This window comes from Ananas comosus, linkage group 17 (genome assembly GCF_001540865.1).
Source record: "Ananas comosus cultivar F153 linkage group 17, ASM154086v1, whole genome shotgun sequence".
Taxonomy (NCBI): domain Eukaryota; kingdom Viridiplantae; phylum Streptophyta; class Magnoliopsida; order Poales; family Bromeliaceae; genus Ananas; species Ananas comosus.
In genome coordinates, this window is record NC_033637.1 from 5,792,499 (window position 1) to 5,806,381 (window position 13,883).

Sequence of the window (13,883 nt, forward strand, 5' to 3'; positions counted from 1 at the left end):
TATATTTTTTTTTTTGACTGTAAAACATGGGGTGATTCCTTGTGTGCTTCATTAAAGGGATAGAAAAGAAAAAAAAAATACACAGCATTTTGGCAGCAAGAGGCATGTAGGCAGACCATCTAATAACTTAGGTGGTAAATCAAATGAAGTTGGAAAAAACTTAGTTTCGCATTAGCTTTTCAATTAAATCTCTAGTTTGCAAAACAAAAAACTTGAGTGAAACACCTGCGTTGATCAGCAGCAATTTACGATGTGTATGGCAACTTGTCGAAAGAAAGCATTGATTTTGGGGAGGTTTTGTTCCTCGGAAAGGGGTGGAAAACTAATTTTCAGGAAAACAATCGTCCATGGAACCAAGGTTTTAAGTGCCCGTCGGCACGGGCCGTATCCACCGTGCCGTACCGTGCCAACAAGATACCGGCACGATACAGACCTCGTGCCGATGGCACAGCTCAAAACCCTCCATTCTTTAAATTAGTAAGTAATTTCCTAAAAAAAGTTCAAAAGATGTGATAAAAAAGCATAATAAATAGTCAGAATATTTTGTTGCTAAAGAAAATAAATATTTCATGCTATTATGTGTCGGCACACAAGGATTTTTTTGACCGGCACGGCTCGGCACGGCTCGCCACGCACCGTGTCGTACCGTGCCGGCAAGTTTCCAGTACGATCCCGTGCCACGACACTTAAATCCTTGCATGGAACCCTTTTCACAATTTTGTTTTCCGGATAAAAATTTGGAAAATGAAGACACTACTTTTTCATAAAACCTGGAGAAAGCTTTTTCAGGAAAATTACTTCTCCTAGGAACCAAACAGACAAAAAACGCTTTTTTAGGAAGTAAGAAAGCACATAGTCATAGGTGATAAGTATGAATTTAACATAATAACATGAAGCCTAGGGTGATGATTCTTTGGTAAATTTCATTCTGGATTCCTACTTCATCGTCGCCTTTTTGAAATTGCTTTCTTATTCTTTATTCTCGTAGACTGGACGGGTTTTCACCTAATATCTTAACTAATGGCTGATCTTGAACATTTCTAAGAATATATATGTTGCCTGGTAATGCGGTAGTTGTAGGTAGTACCCAAATTTTGTCGATTTTTATTTATGCTTTACCTGGCAACCATTACAATGTCATTGTGTGGAAATTTTATAGTCATATTATTACTTGTTTCTCACTCATACTATTTTACTCTTTGCTTTTACTGAAATCCTTCAAGAATGTTGCCGTGACTAAGCTGTGGAAACCTGCTGATTCTGGTGGGTGGAGAGCATCATCTGCACCACGTTCATACTGGCCTCGTATGTCATTTACCAATACCTTTGTTTAGAGCTCTTATAGGTTTTCTCTTCCTGAAATATTTTTGGCATTCCCAATTTCAATGTTACAGCTCCTCCAACTGAGACCAATGGTTATTTAAAGGTGCGCTGTAATGGTGGCTTGAATCAACAAAGAAGTGCGGTATGAAGCAATTTCTTTCTATACAACAAGCTCAAATTAATACTGTTGGTATTAACATACAAAGCTTGTATTAAATTGTCCATGTTTGAGACTTGTTTTTGCAGTTGAGGATTTCTTTTTTTATTTTTTTCCTCCATTTGCTCTATCTGTTTTTTATCCATAAATCTTATTAGTAATTTATGCAAACTTGTTATTATGAATTTGAACGTATTCCTTTATGCAGGCAACAATGGTGTTTCATAGCATTTTCCTCCATTTGCTAACACCTGTTAGATCATTGAGCAAGTATTGATCTTTTAGAATAGTAGTTTTGACGAGAAAGATCCTCAAACTAAATACTTTAGCTTCTACACTTGTTATTATGAATTTGATATTGTCGGTTCCTGAATGGTTGATATGCCTTATATGATATTGTCGATTCCCGAATAGTTGATATGCATTAGTCTCTCTTCAATTTTATGGATCTTCTTCTCTACTACTATCTCATCCTTATTCATGAATAGAGCATTGGACCAAAATTTTGAAAAATATTTACAGCCAAGATGAAGACCTATACATATTATAGTCATGATCGTTGAGCTCTTTCTCAGAAAATTGTGGAACACTAGCACAATTAATAGCACATTGATGCTTTGATTGATGATTTGATGTCATGTTCCAGCATTCATCCTCTTTATCTTGCCTTGTAAACAATAGATTCACTGCTGTTGAATATCAAATTTTGCTCTTCTACTTAACTTGCCTTCAATTATTATTGTCAACTTGTGCGGCACATACCTTAACGTACCTGCCTCCCACGCTCCCACTCCCCTCCCCCACCACCCACCCACCCCGCGGTCAACATTCTGTGTGTGTGTGTGTGTGTGTGTGTTTGCTTGCGTGAAGTTTTATATATTAACAAGCATTATTAATTGTCGCTGGACTTTGTAGATTTGTAATGCTGTTGTTGCTGCAAGAATAATGAATGCCACATTAGTGCTTCCAGAGTTGGACACAAATTCCTTTTGGCATGATGAAAGGTATCTCGTTTTTTGCTTGACTACTTCTGCAATTGGGCTCTAGCATTCCTTCATCCATATTCATTTTTCCTTTGAACATGGTGTATGATTTACTTTAATAAACAACATTTATTGGAGAATTTAATGCTTCGTTTACTAGAGAAATCTGATAGCTTTAATTATGTCATTTGATAGGAAGCATTGAAAACTATTAATGCTCTATAATTCTGATGATTTCCTCCATGGTTTGCAGATTCTATACTANCTATCCAATCTAGGGTGCAAAAGAGTGAAGGAAATCATCAGTAAGTAATCAATCAATACTGTTCTCTCTAGATTAAGTAATTCATTATAGTGATAGCTTTAATTATGTCATTTGATAGGAAGCATTGAAAACTATTAATGCTCTATAATTCTGATGATTTCCTCCATGGTTTGCAGATTCTATACTAGACTCAAAATTTTCTCTATCACTATAATGAATTACTTAATCTAGAGAGAACAGTATTGATTGATTACTTACTGATGATTTCCTTCACTCTTTTGCACCCTAGATTGGATAGGATAGGACAAGATAACAGTATTTGGGGTGGAGAAGGGTTTCGTGAATTAGAGGCATTGGAGGTCATGAAAGGCTGGAATTATCTAATTTGGTCTGGTCAAACAATCCCAATTGGATGGGATTATTGCATCATCCAATTGGGGTTAAGTTCACCTAATCAAATTTGATAATCCCAACCTCTGGCAACCTCTGACACCTCCGAGTTGCTAAATGCTCCATCTACCCCAAATAGCTCTATTGTCTTATCGTGTATCCAATCCAATCCAGGGTACCAAATAGGGCCTATGTGTTTTGACTTAAAAAAAGACAACTGGTTTTTTGATAACCTGTTATCCTGCTCTTCATGACATTTATTTGCAATAGTTACAAATATTATTATTTCAATAATAATATTTGCAGTTAGATTCAAATTTATCCAATATTGCTGTCTAAATTTGTCATTGTTTGAAAGTCAGTAGATTCGGTGATTAGATGACCATTGAAGCCTACCTGCCAATGAAATTGTTGTTCTATTATCAAATTTTACCCTTCACTAAACAAAGCATATGCTATCATGTTTACTAACTAAAATATGTGCACACCCAGCGGGTTTCCAGGTATTTATGATGTTAAGCATTTTGTAAAGACTCTTAGATATGATATCCGGATTGTAAAAAGCCTTCCAGAAGTCCTTTCAAATGGGAAGAGCAAGAAGATGAAAGCTTATCAGGTGAAACACTAAACCTCAACGAAGCACCCAAAAACACCAGGTGAATTACACCAGTCTGTGCATTGAGAAGTAATCCACTTCCATAGTATTTTGTACCTCAATCCAAAAGCCTGGCGTGTTGCAGTCTTTTATTGTTAAAGAAATTGTCTTTTATTGGATGTTTAGATAGAAAATACAAGATGGATGAAGGGTGGATTACTTGGAATAATTTTGCTCAAATGAAACTTGGAATACAAGCCCATGCTTCTTCATGGATTGACGTGGTGCATACAGCCAATAATTTTTCTCAAATGAAACTTGGAATACAAGTATACTGATGTATTTGTTTATACTCTTGAGAATTCGAAAAGTTATATCATATTTTTTCCAGATTCGTCCACCAAGAGATGCCCCCTTGAGCTGGTACACAACATTTGCTTTAGGAAAGATGAAGCAGCATGGCGCTATTTATCTAACTCCTTTTTCACACCGTTTAGCAGAAGAAATTGATGAGCCCGAACTTCAGAGGTTGAGATGTCGAGTGAATTATCACGCACTTCGGTTCAAACCACACATTATGAGAATAAGCAGCGAGATAGTAAATAAGCTCCGTGCAGAAGGCCATTTCATGTCAATACACCTTCGGTTTGAGATGGATATGCTTGCATTTGCTGGGTAAGACATTCGAATAATATTACAAATTACGATTTAAGCTTTATAATTATAGGCATTGACTATTTCAGTGGTCTTTCCGAAACTTTAATACAATTTCAGATCATGGATAAGTATCTATCAGTTATTCGCAAATCAAGCCTTAAGGATTATTTTCATTCTCGTGTAAATTTAGTCTATAACATTTCTGCGGATTATTGTTTAGCAAAGATATATGGGTGATATGTCAATTATAGTTAATCATTTGAATTGAAAGAGAGTTATTTGTTAGCATAATTACTCACATACACTATGGTTTTAAGTTTTCAGTTTCAGTCAAAATAGTTAGCCCTTGGTAGCCCTCCGTATCACTTCTGTTAGGTTCTTAACCATCTGATAACAGGATGGGTTTGGAGACGAACAATTAGGCAATATATAATGAGTTGGTTTGATGCAAAACCCTAAATTAGATGATGCTAATGCAATTAAATGAGATGATTATGATATTGAGACTTGTTTCACAGTTTCAAAATAAGTAATATTCGGCAATTAAAATCAATAGAAAATTCTAACGAACATACAAAATCTGAATTTAGATAGGAAAATGCAATACAAAATCATGTACCGTCGAACACTCATGAAATAGATACTAATGCATACGCGTCAAAGGATCAATCTCAAATCTTGATCATGAACTGTTTATCTTTCTTGATTGGAACATCTAATATGATGGAAGTAAAAGAATTATGGTTAGAGTTTCAAATAAGAGAAGGGAGATAGGGTAGAAAAAGCATAGATCAGGGTTAAGGTTTAGAGTAGTTACAGAAACAAAATAAAAGTCAAAGGAGTCGTTAAGGGCACGTTGGCGTAGTGAAGCTCGGATCAAAGATGATGGCATAGGTCATTGGCGTGACGGCTCAAACCAAGAAAACGCGGCGGTAGGGTTTTCATGGCGTAAATCACTTGCGGATAATTTCTCTTTTTTTTCGTTCTGATCAAGTGGAGCCCTTCTCCTTTGTGCATGGACAGAATAAAGGGGGGGGCCGGGAGGTGCTTCTCACATATGGATTTTTTCGTATGGGTGGAGTTGAGAGGAAGCCCGCAAGTGTCTTCAATTGTTGGAATAAAAGAAAGAAGATAGAATAAATGAGGAATAGAAAACGGGACTTTCCGGTCGGACTCTCTCCATACTCTGCCTCACAAGAAGGAACAGTTTGCGAAAAAAATTTCTCCAAACAAATGTCTTTTTAATTCTCAAAGCTATCATGAATTACAATGAAGCCAATTACTCATATTTATAGAGTTCCACACCCTAAGTTTCCTAGTAGGATAAGAAAAGAAACAAAATCCAATTAAAACTTTCTTAATTTACTAAACCCTAACCAAATTACAAATAAAATCCCAGTAGGATGAAATAAACAATATATCCAAAAAAATTAAATTCCTAAATAAATTCTACGATCTATCGGTTTCCAATTAGGTAAATATTGTAGTCAATTCCAACTCGATTCGAGCCCAATGAACAACTCCATCACCATCTCTTTTTTTTTTTTTTCTCTACAAGAACCTGCTCATTTCTCCAACATTAATTAGTCTGTTGAAGCACCATCATGGTTTGCTTGCTGAATTCTTTGCATAAAATTACCTAGGTGGTCATCAAAATCGTCATGGGTTTTTCGTGCTATTTGTGCTTTCTAGTTTCATTGTCCTTGACGTAATTGGATCAAAGTACCTCAGTCACCTAAGTACAATTCAATTTGACAAAAAAAAGAAGGAAAATCAATGCTCTTGTAACCCAAATGGACATAATACCAAACTATCTTTGCTTTTGGGTCCAAAACTCCTTAAGAATAAATAATGAGACTGATGTCTTGAACTTGGCACTGTTATTAGACCTATTTTCTTTCAAGCTATTTAGGTTCCTTTGATAAAAGCACTTCAGAAATGCTTTCCTTCTTAGCAGCTATTTCAAATGTATCGTATGATATTTCTTGTCATTTTGTTTTTACTAATAATGCATTGTGCTATCACATCCTTCAAAAATCCAACTTAAAGCCGAGGAAGCGACGGAGAGTAGCAGGCGAAACATCTGTGCTGTGGTCGGATCTAAAGAAGAGATTCCAAAGACGGTTGCTTTTGGGGTAGATTAAAGAACAGTTTAGCTTGTGAGGGGACGAGTTTGGGGTTTGTACCTATCCTGCGTAGGGAGTGGGGTGAGTGTGATAGGAAGGAGGAAAGGACTTAACAAATAGTTGTCATGGCCAGATGAGGTTGGTGATTCCTTGAATGCTCACCATGAAGGGTGAAAGATGGGCAAAAGAACATACCCTCTTGGGTCGTATTGATGAAAATATATAGTACACGAGATAAGCTTACTATAGTAATAATACACCTACTATAGTAATAATATAATTAGGAGTACATACCATATAATTCAACACTATATATGGTAGTAATATACAATATCCTATCATACTAAATATAGAATTAAGTATACTAAATGTATCGTAACAAAGGGAATAAGGAACCACTATTTATTCCTATAGCTTCTGAAGATAGGATTCTTCAGTGAGACTCTTCATTGATTGGCAACAAGGAAGGTATTTATGGTTTACAAGGAAAAAGTAAAGATTTGAATGCATTTCGGGACATGAAGTTGGTGATGGAACTTGCTAAGCCATCGGATCTTTATTGCATCCTAGAAGGAGAAAGTCTTATAAGGAGGCCTTGCTGAAGCAACCCACACATACAGAGTGTATTTTCAATCAACTTCCAAAGAGCAGAGGTAGACAGAGTAGTGTAAGGACTAGAGTGAAGTGTTCCATTGCAGGCAGGTGTGCAAGGTGCCTTGATCGGGACCACAAAGTGGCCGATGGTTGAGACCTTATTAGGTGTCTATGGTGCTTCAAGACTGGTCATAGAGTGGTCAACTGCAAGGAAAAGATACAAGGAATTAGTAGCAACATGCTCAGGGCTCAGCAAGCACATTGTCCTGTCCCAGCCATGAGGGTGTTCGTCCCATACACAAAAGATTTTTTTAACTCGCAGGGAATTCCAATAGAGTGCGCTGCTTGTTGACATCGTCAATGCAGCAAACCTAGGACACTTGTCTTAATAAGCGATCGCCAAAGCATTAGCCACTCGCTTCGGTCGGTACCTTACAAATTTCCTGGTGGCGAGACGCAGGGAGTGCAACTATGCTATCTTTCTGTCTGAATGGGTCTCGGTAGAGATCCTTATAGGAAGACAAATAATCAACCAGGAAGTGGAAGATGGCGACTCCTGTATCCATGGGATAGCTAGGGCTTTCCTTAAAGAGGACTTTTGTACCAAGGTTCTCATATGGTGGAAGGAAGTGGAAAATGGCGTATTAACAGTTCTATCTTTCATGGCTAAATTGAGACACTGCAGAAAATGAATAAAGGAATGGTGCACGTCAAAGTTCTACAGCATCACTAGAACCAAAGTGAAATTTATGAATGAGATTCAGCATATTGATAGTTTAGAGAAGCGACAGGACTTGACTGAGAAGTTGGCAGATAGAAAAGAGGAGCTTAAATGTATGCTCAGTGGCATTCTTGAAAATGAAGAAGTCATGTGGAAGACACAGGTTAACAAAAGATGGCCTCGAGAAGGAGACGAAAATACGAAATTTTTTTCATGCAATGGCAAACAGCAGGAGATGTACTAATACAATTGGAGCAATCGAGGATAATAAAAGGAAATCTACAGTGAAGAGGAGAAAAGGCATTATTTCTATATGAAACTTAAAGAGCTTTTCATGTGTAGTCTATTTGAATGGGCCTGAAGATTGAAAATAAACAAAGAGAAGATGAAACTTTTCTATACGGGGTGTACGGGTGGACTTAGCCTCCAACTTGCTTCTATCCTGGATTGTAGGGAAGGGAAACTACCAACAAAGTATCTGGGCCTACAATTGACAAATAGAGCACTGCAAAAAGAAAACTGGACAGGCGTAATTGACAAGATTCAAAAGCGAATATATGGTTGGCATGCTAAATTACTTGCGAAAAAAGGAAGATTCACATTAGTCAACTCGGTTCTATCCTACCTGTTGCTTTATTTCTTCTCTATATACATGGCACCGAAGTGGCTAGTTAATTACATTGAGGCATTACGTAGGAACTTTTTTTGGAAGGGGTGTACGGAGTGTAAAGGTGGAGCCTGCATGGCAGCTTGGCAAAACGTGTGCAGGGACTAAAAGGAACGTGGACTTGGGGTTAAGGATTTAGCCTCAATGAATGCCACCCTCTTTTCAAAATGGTGGTGGCGTCTATACACACAATGGGACTTGCAATGGAATAAACGACTGCAAGCTTTATATTATAATAGGAGGAAGCCTCTGAACGAAGAAAAGACATTCATACTAGCCTCACATTGGTGGAAAAGTGTGCTTAAGACAAAGGAAATCTTCAAATCCGGCTCGTGCTTCGCCCTAGGTGACGGTCATCTCATTGACTTTTGGTCTAACCGATGGTGTGATGAGGGCTTACTGAGGTCCTTTTTGTCGGATATTTATAGCAAGGCAATATGAAAGAAGGCCTTACTCAAGGAGTGCTCTTGCTCTAATGGATGGAGATGGAGAATGGAGATGAAGAAAGATCTTGAGAGGAGCTGGGTCAAGATTACAATGTATTGGTCAAAGGATAAGGGAGTTCAAGGAAATGCTTGGTAACTTTTAAGTAACAAACAAGCTTGATAAAATCTATTGGAGATGGAACGCGGGATATAGATTCACAATAAAATCGATTTATTTGATGATCAGGGAAGGGGGAGTACGTGATGTCCTATTGCGACATGTCTGGACACTTAAAATACCATTAAAAGTGAAGATTTTCATTTAGCAATCCATTAAGAAAAGAATTTTCGTTGCTGATAATCTATTCAAAAGAGGACAGTCGGGAGACCGTAATTGTGTCTTACAAGGATTTAAGTGCCGTGGCACGAGGTCGTGCCGGAAACTTGCCGGCACGGTATGGCACGGTGCGTACCGAGCCGTGCCGATATGTGCCGGTAAAAAAAAAATTTTGTGTGCCAACACATAATAGCATGAAATATTTATTTTCTTTAGCAACAAAATATTCTAACTATTTATTATGTCTTTTTATCACATCTTTTGAACTTTATCGAAGAAATTACATACTAATTTAAAGAATAGAGGGTTTTGAGCTGTGTCATCGGCACGGGATCTGTATCGTGCCGGTATCTTGTTGGCACTGTACGGCACGGTGGATACGGCCTGTGCCGACGGGCACTTAAAACCTTCGTATCTTGTGTGGAGTTGCTATAGAAACAATGGACCACCTACTTGTGGAATATGTCTATAGTAGGTTCTTGCTATGCAAGACCCGTTAGGGCATTCCTATATAGGTGTTGGTTAAAGACGTTAGAGTTTCCTTAGAACACCTAATAGGGGATGGTAATTCGAAGGATAGAGAAAAGTACCTAGCCAGCTTAGTGGCACGTTGGTGGATGATTTGGCAGGTGCGAAGTAATGTGATTTTTAGAAACCAATCTACTAATCCTCTATTAGTGGTAAGACAAATCAGGGAGTTGAGGAGAGAGTGGATTGAGTTTTGTACCACTAGCTGAAGCTCTCTGAGTATTAAAGACTCCTTTTTCTTCATTTCTCGCTCTTCTTTTTATGTTTGGCCTTTTACCTCTTTCTCTTTTTGAACTTTTTGTCTATCGCCTGAGGCCCCATTGCCTTACTTTTTGTAGCCATGTTCATTTTTGAAATAAATGAAGTAAGTAGCGTGCTACCTCTCTCTCTAACAAAGAAAACAAAAAATAAAAAATAATGCATTGTGCTATTGTCAGGCATTGAGAAATATCGCATAATGATATCTAACAAGTTTCTGAACCTTGAATTCAAACTAGCTTATATAACACTATAAAGGAATGTACACCAAGTACACAATCTATATACTTCGCAGTTCCTATGCTACGTGGCATTTGGAGGGGGGCAGTGGGGGTGGGGCCTAGTCTTTTTCTTTAGCTTAATTTTCCTCTCTCCACTGATTTGGACAAAAGGGGTAGGATTGGGCCTTTTTTTTTTAATCCAATCAAATTCCTCTCTCTCTCATTATAAAACTTTAAAATATGTAATTTTTTACACAGCTTTTTAAATAGTTTAGATTGCATATTGATCACTTAAATATAAGATTGTACAATAAAAAATAAGAGAGAGATTGATGGAGTTTAAGTTAATTACTTATTTTAATAAATTTAGTTGCGAGAATTGCATGAAGTATACTAACTAAACCTGTAAAGATAAATGACGCATTCAAATTTTTAAGTCAAAGTATCATTGATTGACTCAAATCTATCATATTGGAAGGTTGGATAGTAAAAACAAAATTTTGAAAGATTAGATAGCTGATTCAAAATGATCCATAGTTCAGGAAAGTTCTATGCGTTTTTACTTTGATTTTAATATCAAACTTCAATTCCATATTTATAGTCTGATAAGCTATCAACTTCACTTTCAAAATCTTCTTGAATATCCAAAATATGATTGGAAAAATATCCAAAATATGATTGGTTAACTTTTAATTTTAACAATTAGGCATTCTAAAATTTATTAGATAGTTTAACAGGTTCATTTCTCGAATGAAATTACTAATTGAACAAAACTGATCGATACTCAACTCTGTCTTTGTTTGGAATAAAAATAAAGCATTAAAAAGGTAAATTACTCATTTGGTCCTCAAACTATAAGACGCATGACACTTTAGTTCTCGAACTTTAATATGTTATGGCTCAATCTACGGGGCATGTGATACTTTAGTCCTCAAACTTTAATTAGTTACAATTTCTGGCTCAAACTATGAGATATGATATTTTAGTTCTCAACTTTTACTGCTGCTATAAATATAATTTATTATTCTTGTGGTTTTGCCTTTATTTTTTTATCTTCGTATACTTTTATTCTTATGCTTTTACTATAGCATCAATTGCGTCTTCTTAAGTTTCTTCTATTTTTATTCTTTTTTATTCTTTGATTTTTTATTTTATTTTATTTTTTTTTTTGTGTTGTTTCTTCCTTCTTTAGTTCTATTTATTTATTTATTTCTGTGGTTGCAGGTGCCTTCACTAGTTTTATTTTCAAATGTTAACATTTAATTGGTCATACTTTATGATGTATTTTCTCATCAAGGGGCCACTGTTTTGCTGCTTTTAGTACAGTAGTACATAATACCTTATATGAATTAGTCTGGAAAGTCATTAACACCTTGGTTCTTAAAAGTTCATGATGCCAAGTCGCCAACTGAACATAACAAGAAATTCTCTGCTATAAATAATTTGTAATTAATTTCTCTTTCCTGGTTTAAGAAACTGCTTTAACATTTAGTCTTATGAAGAATTTCAGGTGCATTGACATATTTACGCCTGAAGAACAGAAAATTTTAATCAAATACCGAAAAGAGAATTTCGCAGAGAAGGAACTTGTTTACAGAGAACGGAGGCTTATTGGGAAGTGCCCGTTAACTCCAGAAGAGGTAAACTCTTTAGCAATGTTCCGTTTGTGGTTCTCTCTATGATCAGAATATAAATATTACGGGACATGCCACCTCCAAAATCCAATTCTTGTTTTAGTTATTGAATGATTAAATTCAGCATTTTCACTTACCAACTGCATTGAGACTATTTTCCTTATTTCTAATATTTTTCTAAGACTAGCAATGTATACATCCTAGTACGATCGATGCTTATGAATTAGCAATATACTCTTATATTTGTGCTGAGCCATATGATTTTACTTGTAACAATTTAATTTTTGCATGCTGCCTTATAGTGCAATTTTCTACTTCGACTGTTCTTTTTTTTGACGGTATAGCTATTTGCTAGTTCTTACAAACAAAGAAGTGTTAAGAAAAGAGCGCCAGAACAAGTACAAAAACTAAATATGTAGTCCCAAAAACTGCTCTGCATGTTTGTATTTGGTGCATACAGAGCAACTTAAGAGGATCTGTAGAATTCAGTGTGTAGAGGGTGACATCGCATCTGCCATGAACTCTTCCTGATCTTGAAAAATCTGCTAGTAATATAACTTTTCGAGTTATCTTTATCATTATGACTCAAAATTGTACTATGGCATACATTGTATATCATATAAAAATCACAAATTTAGATCACTAAATATCAAACTAATTCCACTTGTTGATACTCTCTCGTTGATCGTAACAGGTGGGTCTCATTTTGCGTTCTATGGGATTCAACATCTCAACCCGCATCTACCTTGCTGCTGGTGAGCTTTTCGGTGGGGACCGCTTCATGAAACCATTCAGGGCAATGTTCCCGCACCTTGAGAGCCACAGTTCAGTGGGTCCCGGGAAGCTCGAAGAGAACACTCGCGGGTTAGTTGGTTCCGCTGTTGATTACATGGTTTGTCTCCTATCAGACATCTTCATGCCAACATATGACGGCCCGAGCAACTTTGCCAATAACCTAATGGGTCACCGCCTCTACTATGGATTTCGCACCACGATCCAGCCCAACAGAAAAGCCCTAGCTCCTATATTCATGGATCGGGAGGAAGGCCGGGCGGAGGGCTTTGAGGAGCGTGTCCGGCGGGTCATGTTCGGATCCAAATTTGGTGGGCCTCACAAACGTGCCCGGCCTGAGTCATTTTATACAAACTCGTGGCCTGAGTGCTTCTGCCAGGTGGTGCCGGAGAATCCTGCAGATAAGTGTCCACCAGACAATGTTTTGGAAGTGCTGGAGAGTCAAATGCAGGGCGAAGAGAGCGATGAATCAGAAGAAGCGAAGGCTACTCCGACAGACATCATAGGCTTAACCGAAGAGACTTTGATTTAGAGCAAACAATTTGTCAGATAAAAGACTGACTTGCAATTCTGTTCAATACAGCCTTAGAGAGGACCAAAAGTAGTAATCATTGTTAGATTAGATCGGCGTGGATCGCCATCATACCGTCGGAGTGATGCGAATTTTGGAACCACGCTTCTCGGATGCTGATGATGATGATGAAGAGTTATAGGTGAAATTAATACCAAAGCATCTGTGTGAACAAAAGGTAAATTATTGTGCCATAATTCTGTTTTTAGTGGTTGATCAAAAACATGGCATTGTTTCTTCAAGATATTGATATTGGACTTAGAGGGATATTTTACGTCTAATGTTAGACAATTTTAGTGCAAATTATGCGATCTAATTTGTTGGGCTTCATTAGTTTGTAATAGCGCTTGCTTCTCCTATCAAATTCTACTTTTATCTTTTCCTTTAAAGAACAATTTGATCTGTGCTTTAGACTCACTTTTCACAGTGACTTATTAAGTAACAATTATCAGGTTTCGGAAAAATACTAACCTCATCTCATGTGATCTGAAGCTGGTTCGGCAAGCTATTAATCAAGAAGATTCCAAACAAAAGCTTATTAGAAATTTTTTTCATTGAAGGAGATATCTTTTGGTAAGCTAACCAAAAATAACTGCAATTAATCTACCGGCCTTTTTAATCGCAGGTAAGTTTTATTTA

The 13,883-nt window shown here is 36.9% G+C and overlaps 1 protein-coding gene across 1 annotated transcript in view; it reads left to right on the forward strand.

Moving 5' to 3' along the window:
• LOC109723562 (uncharacterized protein At1g04910-like) overlaps positions 1 to 13,633 on the forward strand; it is a 14,527-nt gene extending 894 nt beyond the window's left edge. Inside the window, exons 3-9 of the mRNA XM_020251986.1 lie at positions 1,224 to 1,305; positions 1,395 to 1,465; positions 2,396 to 2,484; positions 3,611 to 3,734; positions 4,105 to 4,388; positions 11,758 to 11,887; positions 12,576 to 13,633. Coding sequence (XP_020107575.1) covers positions 1,224 to 1,305; positions 1,395 to 1,465; positions 2,396 to 2,484; positions 3,611 to 3,734; positions 4,105 to 4,388; positions 11,758 to 11,887; positions 12,576 to 13,205 — 1,410 coding nt within the window. The 3' untranslated portion in view covers positions 13,206 to 13,633. The remainder of the gene's footprint in view (positions 1 to 1,223; positions 1,306 to 1,394; positions 1,466 to 2,395; positions 2,485 to 3,610; positions 3,735 to 4,104; positions 4,389 to 11,757; positions 11,888 to 12,575) is intronic.